The 15,107-nt window shown below is 40.5% G+C and overlaps 2 protein-coding genes across 3 annotated transcripts in view; one reads left to right on the top strand and one right to left on the bottom strand.

Annotated features, from left to right (window-relative positions):
• The window catches only part of LALBA (lactalbumin alpha), a 33,877-nt gene extending 25,477 nt beyond the window's left edge, over nucleotides 1–8,400 (top strand). The window contains exons 1-4 of one of the 2 annotated variants that reach the window (XM_046638227.1): nucleotides 5,773–6,502; nucleotides 6,832–6,990; nucleotides 7,481–7,556; nucleotides 8,106–8,400. In XM_046638227.1, coding sequence (XP_046494183.1) covers nucleotides 6,370–6,502; nucleotides 6,832–6,990; nucleotides 7,481–7,556; nucleotides 8,106–8,166 — 429 coding nt within the window. In that variant the 5' untranslated portion in view covers nucleotides 5,773–6,369 and the 3' untranslated portion in view covers nucleotides 8,167–8,400. Of the gene's footprint in view, nucleotides 1–5,772; nucleotides 6,503–6,831; nucleotides 6,991–7,480; nucleotides 7,557–8,105 lie in introns of those variants that run through there. The other variant, XM_046638220.1, reaches the window with a different exon arrangement.
• Nucleotides 8,401–12,662: 4,262 nt separating this feature from the next.
• LOC124227102 (olfactory receptor 8S1) overlaps nucleotides 12,663–15,107 on the bottom strand; it is an 18,004-nt gene continuing 15,559 nt past the window's right edge. The window contains exons 3-4 of the mRNA XM_046641001.1: nucleotides 14,587–15,103; nucleotides 12,663–12,825 (exon numbers count right to left, since the gene is read on the bottom strand). Of these exons, the coding sequence (XP_046496957.1) occupies nucleotides 12,663–12,825; nucleotides 14,587–15,103 (680 nt within the window). The remainder of the gene's footprint in view (nucleotides 12,826–14,586; nucleotides 15,104–15,107) is intronic.

Consider the following 15,107-nt stretch of genomic DNA (forward strand, 5'->3'; position numbering starts at 1 on the left):
TATATAGAATATAGAAGGAACATTTCTCACATAATAAAGGCCATGCAAATCCACAGCTAGCATTGTACTCAGTGGTGAAAGGTTGAAAGCTTTTCCTCTAAGATCAGGAACAAGACCGCTCTCTCCACTCCTATTCGACATAGTACCGGAAGTCCTAGCTAGAGCAATCAGGCAAGAAAAAGAAATAAAACGAATTCCAAGCAGAAAGGAAGAAGTAAAATAGTCTGTTTGCAGATGATCTCATCTCATATATAGAAAGTCCTAAAGACTCTGCCAAGAGACCGCTAGAACCAGTAAACGAATTCAGTAAAGTTGCAGGACACAAACTCAACATACAAAAATCAGTTGCATTTCTATACACTAACAATGAATTATCTGAAAAGGAATAAAGAAAACAATCCCATTCACAATAGCATCAAAAATAATAAAATACGTAGAAATTAATTTAACCAAGGAGGTGAAAGAACTGTACACTGAAAACTATAAGACACTGATGAAAGAAATTGAAGACACAAATAAAAGGAAAGATATCCTATGTTAGTGAATTGAAAGAATTCATATTGTTAAAATATCCATACTACACAAAGTTATCTACAGATTCAATGTAATCTTTGTCAATATTTCAATGGCAGTTTTTACAAAAATACAATAAATAATGCTAAAATTTGTATGGAACCACAAAAGACCCCAAATAGCCTAGGAAAATCTGAGAAAGAACAAAGCAAGAGGCATTGCACTTCCTTATTTCAAACTCTATTACAAAGCTATAGGAGTCAAAACAGTATGGTACAGGCATAAAACAGACACAAAGACCAATGGAACAGAATACAGAACTCAGACATAAACCTATGCATATTTGGTCAGTTAATCTTTGACAAGTAAGTTGGAATACTCAATGGGAAAAGGACAGTCTCTTCAATGAGTGGTAAGAGGAAAACTGGATATTCACCTGCAAAAGAATGTCAATTGGACTCCAATCTTATACCAGTCACAGATATTAACTTGAAATGGATTAAGGACATAAATGTAAGACCTGAAATGATAAAACTCCTAGTGGAAAAGATAGGGAAAAAGCTTCTTGACATTGGTCTTGGCAATGATTTTTTGGATATGACACCAAAAGCACAAGCAACAAAAGCAAAAATAAACAAGTGGGTTCACATTAAACTAAAAAGCTTCTGCACAGCAGAGGAAGCAATCAACAAAATGAAAAGGCAACCTACAGAATAGGAGAAAATATTGGCAAACCATACACTGATAAGGGGTTAGTATAAAAAATATAAAAAGGATTCATATAGGGGCTGGCCCGGTGGCGCAGCAGTTAAGTTTGCATGTTCTGCTTCTCTGCGGCCCAGGGTTCGCTGGTTCGGATCCCGGGTGCAGACATGGCACCACGTGGCAAAAGCCATGCTGTGGTAGGCGTCCCACGTATAAAGTAGAGGAAGATGTGCATGAATGTTAGTTCAGGGCCAGTCTTCCTCAGCAAAAAGAGGAAGATTGGCAGTAGTTAGCCCTGGGCTAATCTTCCTCAAAAAAAAAAAAAAAGAATAAAAATTAAAAAGGATTCATATAACCCAACAGTAAAAAATCAAAAAACAGCAAAAAACTCAACAAAATAATCTGATTAAAAAATGGGCAGAGGACATGAACAGACATTTTTCCAAAGAAGACATACAAATGGTACGTGAAAAGATGCTCAACATTACTAATCATCAAGGAAGTGCAAATTGAAACCACAATGAGATATCACCACACATCTCTTAGAATGACTATTATCAGCAAGACAAGAGATGTTGGTGAGAATGTGGAGAAAAGGGAACCCTTATGCACTGTTGGTAGGAAGTAAATTGGTACACCCAGTAGAGAAAAAAGTATGGAAGTTCCTCAAAAAAGTTAAGAATAGAACTATAATATGATCCAACAATCCCACTGCTGGGTATATATCCAAAGGAAATGAAATCACAATCTTGAAGAGATATCTAAATCTCTTTATTGCAGCATTATTCACAATTGCCAAGATATGGAAACAATCTAAGTGTCTATCAATGGATGAATGGATAAAGAAAATGTGGTAAATATACACACACACACACACATACACACAATGGAATATTATTCAGCCTTGAAAAAGAAGGAAATCCCACCACTTGCAACAACATGGGTGGTCCTTAAAGGCATTATCCTAAGGGAAATGTCAGATAGGGAAAGACAATTACTATATGATCTCACTCATACGTGGAACTAAAAATACCGAACTCATAGAAACAGAGAATAGAGTGATGGTTTCCAGGGGTTGGGGGTAGGGAAATGTGGAGATGTTGGTCAAAGGGTAAGACCTTCAGTTACAAGATGAATATCTTCTGGAGAATTTAATGTACAGCATGGTGACTCTAACTAATAATACTATATTACATACTTGAAAGTTGCTATGACAGTAGATCTTAAATGTTCTCGTCACACATGCACCCACATGAATGATAGTTATGTAAGGGGATGGAGGTGTTAAGTAACCTTATTATGGTAATTATTTCATAATACATACATGTATCAAATCATCACATCGTACACCTTAAACTTACACAATGTTGTATGTCGGTTACATCGCAATAAAACTAGAAAAAAAGAATATGAGAGAGAATGCACAAATCTGGCAAAATGTTGACAGTGGGTGAATCTATGGGTATAAGGCATATGTGAGTTTATTATAATATTTGTATATGTGAGTTTATTATAATATTTTTACAACTTTTATGTAGGTTTAAATTATTTTTGAAAATTAAAAGTTCGATTAATTTTCTAAAAAAAAGAGAATAACAAGGAAGACTTGTCATACCAGATATCAGAACATAGCAAATGTCCCATTGGTATCTTAGTACTACAATGTTAGTACTACACTACCACTAAATGAAATCAACAAGACATTTATGTTAGAATAGACAAATATGACAAGTTGAACAGAAGAGGAAATCAGATGGAATTTCAGGTGGATTAAATTTTTTTAAAATGAATAGCAAAACAATATGTGTGTATAAAAATACAACAATTGACAAAAATATGGATGGATATATGGTAGACTGTTAATATGAGTTAATGGACAATGTGTGGAAGAGAAGAAATGAGAAGGGGAGAGGGAAGCCAATCAGAAAAGGAAAAAAAGTACCACATTAACAAAAAGCAGGATGTAGATTCTATCATAGGTATTGATGTATAATTATATAAATACATGTTTATTTAAAAATAGACATTTAATAAATTAAAAAAGCTATCTATTGAGTTTTGCATAGAAATTTCATAACATTCTTGGAAATTACATGCATATCAATTTGTTTTAGCTAATATTCAATTAAGAAGGCCAAGTTCATTTTAGTTAGTGTATTTTAAAATAATTTATGTGTTTTGGTTTACATTTGTATATTTGCATTTTTTGCTGATACTATTCTCAATTCACGAAAATAAAGCGATTCTTCATTTAAGCATAAAAGCATTTATAAACTAGACTTTTGGTGGTGAACACGATGTAGTCTGCACAGGAGTTGAAACATAATGATGTACATCTAAAATTTATATAATGTTATAAACCCATGTTACTTTCATAAAAAAGACTAAAAACTACCCCCAACCCCTCCAAACCCAAAACAACAACACAACAACAACAACAAAAGCAGTTATAGAAACAATTCAAAATACTCCCATGTAAATTGAGCGTAGGCCTTTGGTGTGGATATAGAATGTGAACCCACAGTGCTAAGTAACTTTGCAAGGACTTTTGCACAAGCAACCAAAAAAGGAAAGCGCTGATAGAAAGCACTCCTTCTCCAAATCTTGTTTGCTTTAAATAACTTTCTAATTCAATGAGGAAATTTGTCTGAAATTTGGGTCTCAAGTCCAAGATCTAGCTTCATTGTCTGTTTAGTGATAATTTACCTGAATTATGGGAGGAAGTAGCACAAGGTGAGTATATTCACAGTAAGAAGTAATGATCAATATTATTGTGGCCCGTCCCAAGGGTCTTCCCTCCAAATGGTTGCCCTGGGCTTTCTCTATAAACTATGCTCACCTACGAACTACTAGTTTCGAATGTCTTCTGCTAAATGTGTTTTGAATCAGGTGCTTCTGATTCCATAATTTCTAGAATTTCTCCAAAAAGGACTGGTTTGAGAAACCCTGATTTTTACCACAGCATTTGAAAGAATGGACATAGCTTCCTAGCATATTTCTGAAAAATCCAGTATGTTGTAAATGCCTCTTCAGTGCCTGGATTCAGATTTCAGTCTACATGCAGAGCACCCTGACTAAAGCTCTCTGGCAAGGAAGATTTTGGCAGGAGGTTTCCTCCATTAGCTGTACTCGCGTCTTTCCATACAGCTCCTCTTTCAGTGCTGGGGTCCTTGTTTGTTGTCCTTCTTTGGTCTATCTCCAAGATTCTACATCTTGCTCTGAATGTTTGTAATGTTCCCATTAGAATCTTCTATCTTCTTTTCCAGATGACCCCCAGACATGCTATTTTACAAACATTTCTAGGAAAATAATGGTTCCTCTTGCCCGGGGCACGTTTATTTTCTTTTCTGCACTTAACTGTGGTTCCTGACCTGGATACTCCTTTTTATTGCTTACAGGGAAAGGCAGAGGTACAACCAAATTATAGGCAAGCAGGCTGCTGCCTTAAGTTTTGACTTGGCTGGAAATGTAGAAAGTCCCAGTGGTTCCTAATACCCTGGCCTGCTATTTTATTCTTTCACAGGTACTTAGCCCATAGCCCAGGGCAGAAGGTGTTTTACACTAGACTCCAATACTAGAAAGAGTAGTCCTCAGGACTAGCTTTTATTTTATTTTTTTCCAGTATTGAAATCATAAAGGTTTATAACTTTGTATAATTTCGAGTGTACATTATTATTTATCAATTTCTGTATAAGCTGCATTGTGCTCACCACCAGTAGTCTACTTTTTATCTGTCACCATACATATGTGCCCCTCTACCCTTTTCTCCCACCCCTCAGCCCCTTCCCCTCTGCAAGCACTAATCTGTTCTCTTTATCCATGTGTTTGTTTATCTTTCACATAGGAGTGAAATCATGCAGTGTCTTTCTCTGTCTGGCTTATTTCGAGGACTGGTTTTTCTTATCTGTCCCTCTCCCACATGGTTCAAGGTCAATCTCTCACTCCCAGACATATTCTCAACCATACTTGCTTAGCTTAGTGTGATAGAATTCCTATTCCTGTCCTTCATGCACCCTTTCAATGCCTCTAGGTGAAATGGAGGAGAAACACAATGTAGCACTTTTGCTGTGTTTCTGATCATGTATCTCTTTGCTATCAGGACCTTCTGCTTATCTCTTTTGGCACACCAAGATCCTCCACACTCATTTCACTCATGCAACTTCATATACTGGTTATCCATGGTATAGAAAACAGGATAAAACTGAGAAGAGTTTGCCTTGATTCCAAAGAGTTGTAGGATATCAGTTTGCAACACCTTCAGTTTGGAGGTCTTAAATAGTTTGGTTGGAATGGATATTCCCTGAAATATAAGAAATCAGGTTTAGAGGTTGTGATAAAGAGGATATTGCAGTCTGACATGAAGGAGGCTAACAGCTATTGGCACCAATCTTTTAATCGAAGTCAATATAGTATCTGATTATTTAGTGGTAGTGGTGGTTGGGGGTGGGGATCCTGACAATATCTCATAGGATAGCTAAATATTGTCATACACACTTTTCAAGTTCTCCATCTTCCTGAAATAGGAAGTCTCTGGATCCAAGTTATATCTGATTCTCATCGTCTATGTTGCCATATTCTATCCCTATTCCTGAGCCCTCAGCTGTGAACCACCATATCAAGGAACTCCTCCTGGGCTTTGTTCCATGCCTAGGTTGGCTGGACAAGTGCAAGCTCTGATCCTGGGGCCATGGCATGTGATGACATACACTCCTTTTCCATATTCTGTATGTCTCTAGGGGGATGAGGAACTTGGCCATGGAACCTTATTATATGTTCTGATTGCCTCGTTCATGTTACCCCTGAGGCTTCCTTTGTTCCTGAAGTAGGCTACTTCCTGCTTCCTAGAACCAACCTTACAAGAAACAAAGATATAAACAATGCCAAATGGGAAACTGGATCATGCTTGGAACTCTCTCTGGACAAAGAACAATACCTGGTACAGACTAAAGATTGGAGGAGGGAAAGGAAAAGTGGGGTGAAATTACGGAAGGAAGCTGGCAGGCTCACAGTTTCTGTGCTGGCACAATCAGCCTTTCTTCATCCTCTTCCTGGATGTAGGACTTGGTGCCAGAACCCTTGAGGCTTTCTCCAAGAATAAAAGGAGGTGAAGCTGAGTGGTGCCCCCATTTCAGGTTCTTGGGGACAGCCAAAATGATGTCCTTCGCCTCACTGCTCCTGGTGGGCATCCTGTTCTCTGCCACCCAGGCCAAGCAATTTACAAAATGTGAGCTGTCCCAGGTGCTGAAATCCATGGATGGCTATAAAGGCGTCACTTTGCCTGAATGTGAGTTTCCTGCTGCCTCGCTTTCTTCAACTGCTTCTCTCCCCTATCCTCCTTTTCCTTCTCTTTTCTTCACTTTCATTGAATTGTCTAATAATCCTCTTATCTTGTCTGCTTATCTGTTTACTCTTTTGTTACATTTATTCTCCTGTTTTTCCTTTCTGCCATTATTTGACCCTTTTTAGAACTCTTCTTTTCATCTCATCAAGATGCTTTGTGCTTTATCACATTTGGAGATTGGCCGAACAGTCTTTTTCTGTCTAGGAATACAAGTTCTCATTTGTGCTGTGCCTGGACATCTCTGTGATAACTCTTTCTCATCTTTCCTTCAGGGATCTGTACCATATTTCATAGCAGTGGTTATGACACACAAACCATAGTTAAAAATAACGGCAAAACAGAATATGGACTCTTCCAGATCAATAATAAAATGTGGTGCAGGGACAACCAGATCCTTCCATCAAGGAACATCTGTGGCATCTCCTGTAACAGTGAGTAGCTTCTTTTACTCTGTTCCTCTGTTTTTCTGTTGCCTACCCCTGGGATTATCTCCTTTTTGGTGTCAAGCACATCTCAGGCTTCACTGCCTTGGACTCCACATCAACTGTGGGACTTGAATTGTCAGTACTGAGTAAGAGGTTTTTAGAATTTTTCATGATCAACAAATCCGCAGAGAGTCCCCTGAAGTTCACTAGTAGATGATCTGAGTTGTCTGAGAATCTTGAAGTCTGATACCCTGCATTTTCAGAGTAAGTCATCTGAAGAAGTTGATAATTCCTCTGGAGAAGCCCCAGAGAGGTGAAGGGAGTCCCTACCTAGGGAGAGGTATTACTGTACTGGCTTTCACAGATAGAAAGGCAACAGGCACAAACCTCCACTTCAGAGAAGTACCAGACCTACTAGATCCGGGGAAGAGGGAAACCAATTACCTTTCTGGGTAATACTTAGCTCTTTCATTCCTTTCTTTGTGACTTCCGCCAGAGTTCCTGGATGATGACCTTACTGATGACGTGATGTGTGCCAAGAAGATCCTGGATAGTGAAGGAATTGACTACTGGTGAATCTCCATTCTATTTTCTACTTTCTCCTTCCCCTCCTTCTTCTCACCCCTTTAGTCCCAGCTCCACTCCCCTCTCTATCTATATCCTGGTCATTTAATATAGAATGTAGTCTCCAAAACAAAACTCATCAATTAGACTCAGGTTTCCAATTTTAAAGCCTTCCTCATTACATTCCTATTTAGCAATTTTCCTACAAGGGTTCCCTAATAGAAGGCTGAGCTCCAGACCTCCCTTCACTTGGACTTGAACATCTAATATTAGTTCTTTAGTCCTAGACCCCAAAGCAAGCCCTTGGTACCATTGCACATCTTTTCTAGCCTTACAGTTTTCTTCGTTTTCAAAGAATGGACCCTATGGCCCATTTATCCATTAAATCCATTAAAAAATGGATTTAAAAAAATATACCTTGCCACCTGGCTAGGAAAGTCTTTCTGTAATTTTCATCCATACTCTTCCACCTCAGCCCACCTGGGGATAAAGCTAGATGGGGGTTTGAGATAAGATCCTGTTAACCAACTTACCCTGTCTCCTTTTTCCATTATCAGGTTGGCTCATAAGCCCCTCTGCTCTGAGAAGCTGGAACAGTGGCTCTGCGAGGAGTTGTGAACGCCCCCTGTCTTTGCTGCTTCTGCCTTCTTTATGTTCCTGCAATTCCTCTTCCCTAAGGCTACCTCAGTTTGCTGCTTTCTACCTGCTTGAAGCTAATTTGCCTCTAAGCCCTGGGCCCTATAATGACACCACTGGACACTTGAGGACTATTCTTCAGGGATGCATGACTGGTGCACTGGAATTTTGACCCTTGCTCAGTGCCCCCAATGGCATTTTCACTACAACAATGGATTCCACTTCTGTCCTGAATAAAGGGCCTGATTATGAGTGGCTGGCTGTATTTTCTTCCTGGAGGGAGAGGGAGGAAATAGGGTGAGTAAGTGGACACTGACGCCATAGGTTATAGCCACCTTTCATCTCTACTGAAGAGGAAATAGGCTGAACTTATAACAAAGATGGAGGTTACTTTCTGTACCATTTCAATTCAACAAACTTTTATTGACCACCTGGCATATTCAAGGAACTATAGTGGGGATCCAAAGTTGGCTAAAAGGGTCTCTTCCCTCAAAGACTAGAAGGACAGACAAGATAAACAATAATAAATATAATACAGGGAGCAATGTCATAAGCATCATGAGAGAGGTTAGTAATGTGCCCTGAACATTCATAAGAGGAAAAATAGTTTATATTTGGGGAGGGAGGGCTGTGGGAAAAGGGATCAAGGAAGGATTCATGAAAGGAGTGATATTTAAGCTGGTTTTGTAATGTGGGTGGGATTTTGACAGGTGGAGATGTGGAGTGGGCAAAGGACACCAAGTGGCTCCAAGAATCTGAAATGGGTGACTTGAGGGGGTTCAGGGTAAAGGAATACCCTTCATAAAGAGCTGTGAGAAGAACTCTCTCTGGAAGCCAGAGACAAGAACAGAGGACCCTTACAGTTAGCTCAGCAACTGAAGACTCTGGACACCTGCACCCTGCACCCTTTACCCTGGATCATGCTTCACTTGTTTTTAAGGAGGATGTTTCCAGAACCTTACTTATTCTAATGATTAAGAGAAATGTGAAAAAAGGAGACTCAGGAAATTTAAGTACTAAAGTCTTTTTCTGCTGCTCAGTGATGGTCTGAACCTGGGCAAGTCATCTTCATCCTCTGTGCCTCAGTTTCCCCATCTTAAAATGAGGGTTTTGGTCTAGGTGGTTTTTATGAAATCTCTTCTTGCTTTGACAATCCAGCATTCCAAAACTCCAATTTAAATTGCTCTATTTCTGAATTAGCTGATTTATCTTCTAATTCCTGTATTCTTCTTCTTCCTGCCTTCCTAAGATGTCTAGTAAGGCTGATTACACTCCTTCCACTCCCTATACCTGCTGGGGCTTTAGGCAGTCAGACAATGCTTCTCTTGTTTCAGCACCCAATGAAGAGACCAGCTCCCAAATGAAGGCTCTATGGTCTATTTAGGGACCTATAGGGCCAGGCAAGGGGTGGAGAGGTCACTTCTCCCCTATCCTTAACGAAAACAAACTCTTTCTCAGAAGTCTTTCCCCCAATTCTACAGGGTTTTAGGAGTAACTCCTGTGTATGGGGGTGTGTGTGTGGCAGGGCACAGTTGGATGGCCATTCCTCCCGCTGATCTCACACATCTACTTCTTACTTATTACCCTGCCTCAGTTACACCCTCAGGAAGGCACATGCTCTGGAAAATATAAGGGACCAGCTCCACCAAGTGGCCAGAGCAGAAATGCAACTAAAGCTGGGACTGTTTTTCTCAACCCCATAACCCTGGCCTTCACGTTACAGAGAAGATCAGGAAATTTCACCTGTGTGTGTACAATATATGAGGCCATAATCTTCAGAGGACTTTGTTGAAGGAAACTGACAATAAATTTGTTTTCAGAGAGGATCTTAGCCTGAAGGTCAGAAGACAAGAACAGAGAGAAGCCAGGAAGCTGGCATAGAATTCATCTTGACTGATCAGCCCTCTTGGTCTTTGGATAAAAACAAGACAGGCAATTGCTTCTGTTCTTTTCCTGAGAGCTTTCTTGGGAGCTGAATGGGAGATAAGATGGCAGCTGAGCCTTTGTTCTACTCTCTCCAACTTCTTCTCCCCCTCTAGACCTGGAGCAAGTCTTGAACCAGGCAGGGTTCTGAAGTGGTCCAGGCTAAGGTGGGTGGTGGGGAGGCTCAGGGCAGGGGAGTCAGAGTGCACACATTCACGGAGTTCTGTGTGAGGAGCACTCAGCACGGAGCCCAACAATATGGACTCTCTTTCTCTCTTTCTGTCCTGATTTCTCCTCCATGCTACTTTCCTCTGACATCTGCGTTGTTGTGAAGGCAGGAATTTTAACGCATAAAATTAAATGTTCCTTTTCATATGTTTCTTCTTTCACTGTCCCTTCTCTCTCATTCACTCATTTTTTTTCACAGTAATTGAGAGCCTATCAGGTGACTGGACTATACTAGGCACTGGGGATACAGAAGATATTTGACAGGGATTTTACTCTCAAGACTTATATTTCAGAGGAGCACAGTCACCTCCTCCCATTTCCTAGAATCAAGTAAGAGAAAGAACTCTTCAGATAGATCCATCATTTGTTTCTTCATTCATTCCTTAATCTGTCAACAAATAGTTACTGAGGATTTACTATTTGCTATGCTCTACTTTAGGTGTTGCTTGATATGAACAAAGACAAGGGAGATACATTTATTTCATTTCATTTCTTTCTAAATTATGAAGCTGCATATCTTGCCAGGGATTTTTTGGGATGGGAGCAAAGGAGGAGCTGGGTCTCATAGTACCATCATGGGGTTCTCCCAGAATGCAGTGGGATATTTGATAGTGGTTGAATAGCTTGATTTACACTTTGTGCACAGACAGAAGTGAAAGAGAGGGAGAGGCAGAAAAGGTAGGGGAAGAAAGGACCAGAAGTGAGAGGAAAGAGCAATAGCAGTAGAAATGGCCAGTGAAGCCATGGGGATTTTCTGTTCTTTTTCCCCCCAGTTTTATTGAGAAACAATTGACATACATTGCTGTATAAGTTTAAGGTATACAGCAATACGGTTTGATTTACATATGTTATGAAATGATTATCACAATAGTTTCAGCCAACATCCATCATCCATATAGATACAGTATTAAAAAAACAAAGAAGAGGGGGCCGGTCCCGTGGCTGAGTGGTTAAGTTTGCGCGCTCTGCTTCGGCTGCCCAGGTTTTCACCAGTTTGGATCCTGGGCATGGACATGGCACCACTCATCAGGCCATGCTGAGGTGGTGTCCTATATGGCACAACCAGAAGGACCTACAACCAGAATATACAACTATGTACTGGGGGGCTTTGGGGAGAAGAAGAAGGAAAAAAACAGATTGGCAACAGATGTTAGCTCAGGTGCCAATCTTTAAAAGAAAAGGAAAAAAAGAAATGGGAAAAAAAACAAAGAATAAAAAAAAAAATGTCACCTTGTGATGAGAACTCAGGATTTACTCTCTTGACAACTTTCCTATATATCATACAGCAGTGTTAACTATAGCCATCACGTTGTACATTACATCCCTAGTATTTATTTACCTTATAACTGGAATTTTGTACATTTTGACCACCTTCCTCCAATTCTCCCTTCCACCACCCTCTCCTCTAGTGACCACAAGTCTGATCTCTTTTTCTATGAGTGTATTTTTAAAAAATTTTAATTTTCTTTTAGATTCCACATGTAAGTGAGATTATACAGTATTTGTCTTCCTCTGTCTGACTTACTTCACTCAGCATTCATCCACACTTCACTTCAAGATTCATCCATGTTGTTGCAAATGGTAGGATTTCCTCATGTTTATGGATGAATGATATTCCATTTTTTTTTTTTTTGAGGAAGATTAGCCCTGAGCTAACTACTGTCAGTCCTCCTCTTTTTGCTGAGGAAGCCTGGCCCTGAGCTAACATCCGTGCCCATCTTCCTCTGCTTTATACGTGGGACGCCTACCACAGCATGGCGTGCCAAGCGGTGCCATGTCCGCACCTGGGGTCCGAACCGGCGAACCTCAGACCCCTGAGAAGTGGAATGTGAGAACTTAACCGCTAGGCCACCGGGCCAGCCCCTGATATTCTATTTTATATTTGTGCTGCAACTTCTTTATCTATTCATCCATCGATGGACACTTAGGTTGTGTCCATGTCTTGGCTACTGTAAATAATGCTGCTATGAACATGGGGGTGCAGATAGCTTTTTGAGTTATTGTTTCATTTCCTTTGGATATATTCCCAGAAGTGGGATTGCTAGATCATATGATAGTTCCAGTTTTTAATTTTTTGAGGATCTTTCATACTGTTTTTGTGAAGATTTTCTTGTGTGGTGACTGGACCCCCTGTGGATGGGTGTCAGCTCCCCTGTGGAGGTTTTCCCCTCTTGCTTGACAAGGGGAGGACACTGGAGTCAGGGGAGCTAGGGCTTCTGTTTTGGAAAAGAATGAATGCTGAGACAGCTGAGTGATGATAGCGCTTCTTGCCTCCTTTTCCTTCCCACAACTTTTCCTCCTGTTATGCGGAAACAATGGAGCCTGGGTTAGAAGGTAAGCCTGGGCTTCCTGGCCAGCATCCTCCTCAGAGCTGCCTTCACCTCCTGGTTCTTCAGACTGTAGATGAGGGGGTTTAGCAATGGGGTCACCACACTGTACTGCACGGAGAGCACTTGCTCCAGGGCTGAGCCGGATGCTGGAGTCATGTACCTTGAAGGGAATGGCACAAAGGAGTAAACTGAGCTCAGGATAATGGTCACAATGCTGTTGACAGCCACGGTCCATCCCATCCCAGAGACTCTGCAAAGAGGGTCCTCAGAGCTGAGTTGACTATCACTGGTAGCAGCATCTAGAAATGTCTGTTTGATCAGCGAGAGGCCAGTTGTTTCCGCCTTCAAACACCTTCAAACATGAGTGATCTTATGCAGAACGTGATAGGAGCTGCCCTGAGGAAAAAGGGGATTCGGCAGCATATGAGCTGCTGCAGGTTAGAATAGAACTAATAATAGCTTCATGCATTTCTGTAGCAATTCATACTCTTGAAAGCGTCTTTCCTTAATAGCTATGACAATAATATGAGGATTTTTTCTCTTCTTTTCCTTATATATACAACTATATGTTTTCATCTTGTGATGATTATTCCTTGCAAAGCTGTATGCTTAGTCCAAGAATGTCATTGTTCCCAAAATTTATGGCTCTGGAATTACCCTCAGAATCACAACACATTATTTTTATAAGGCTTAGTGGAACAAACATTAGTCCTTTTAGGTGCAGTTTCTTTGATCAGAAAAGAAGCCAAGCTTGGTAAATGAAGAGAGAGATAAAAATGTGTAAATTGGAAGATAAAAATGTGTTAAGCACAAGATGTGAATCCAAAATAATAAGATTAAGTTTTTGGATGCATCTTCTTAAGTGTCACTAGGAGTATTTCCCAAAGACACATTACTATTTCTTTTGTGCAATGGTGTCATCATCATTGGAATGTTGTTTGTGGGTTCTGGTGTGATTGATTAAACAAGATATTTATTTTACTGTCATTCTTCATCACCTAATTTACCCTCCTAAGATTTCTGTGAAGTAGGTAAGAGAAATCTTATTGTTCCCTATGGCGTATGTGGAAACTAAGACAGAGAGAGATGAAGAGATTTGTTCACATGCTCAGCTGAGCTCTCCTGGACCATTCCTTATCATTCTTTCCCACCCCAACTTCTCTCTATGTAACAAGCATGTGAGAAAACTATGGGGCAATTTGTGCAACTCCATCTCCACCTCACCAGTAGAGAGCCCAGCCCATCAGTTATTCTGTGTCCTAGGCTGTGAGGAGGCATCAGCTAGAGCTGCTTATGAATGAGAGAAGCATGGTAGGAAAGAGCATAAGGTTTGGAGTCAGTGAGACTTCGTTTATATTATGGCTCCACTACTAGCTTGTTCTGGGACCTTTGAGAAAATACCTGGTTACTCCTGTAACTCAGGTTTCTTACCTGAAAATGGAGTTAGCAAGTTTCTCTTGTGGTGTGATACATTCAATTGAGCTTGACCATGTAAAGCAGCTGCTGTATAGTAGCTGTCTAATAAATAGTCATAACACAAATAAACTTTGGATACATCCTCTTCCAGTAGGAAAGAAAGATGGCATCTATGTTTTATTTTTTTGTCTAGCACTGAATAAAAATCTACTGAAACTCTCTGATATCCTTTCAAGGACTCCCAAATCACAGATTAATGAAAGTGGGAAAATCATTAGTCCTTGTATAGGTCGTTATTCAGAGTTAAATACTGACACCTCAGAAAGAAAATGGATTTCTTATAATTCACAAGATAGTCCACACCAGAGCCAGAACTAGAACCCAGGCCTTCTGAATTCAGTACAATTATTTTCCTGGGATTTGCAATGCCTTGTTCTATAGACCAAGGCCACTTTAGGGCAAGGAAGATACTAAATTTACATTCAGGAGGTATAGTGTGACATACCTGAAAATGCCTGAACCATAAAAGATGGTGACAACAAGAAAATGAGAAGAGCAGGTGGAGAAGATCTTGCTTCGACCCGTGGCAGAGTTGATCCTCAGGGCTGTTGTGATGATACGGGTATAGGAACCCAGCGATAGGACAAAGGTGCCAAGGCCCAGAACCACCATGGTGGTCAGGATGGTGGCGATACTAATGTGGGGGTCAGAACAGGCCAACGGGAGCACTGGGGGGAGCTCACAGGCAAAACTGTGGACAAGGTTGGGGCCACAGAAATGCTGCTGAGCCAGAAGGATGGTGTTAACCAGGCCAGTCCCCATTCCTATGGCCCAGGAGGCTCCCACCAGGCCAGTACATACCTTTCTGTTCATAGCCACTATGTACAGCAGTGGGTGGCACACAGCCTGGAACCGGTCATAGGCCATGACTGTAAGGAGGCAAGCTTCAGCAGCCCCAGAAAGTATGACCAAGGAAATCTGAGTGAAACACTCAAGGAGAGATATTGTCTTCTTTTTGGAAAGAAG

Source organism: Equus quagga, chromosome 1 (assembly GCF_021613505.1).
Source record: "Equus quagga isolate Etosha38 chromosome 1, UCLA_HA_Equagga_1.0, whole genome shotgun sequence".
Lineage (NCBI taxonomy): Eukaryota > Metazoa > Chordata > Mammalia > Perissodactyla > Equidae > Equus > Equus quagga.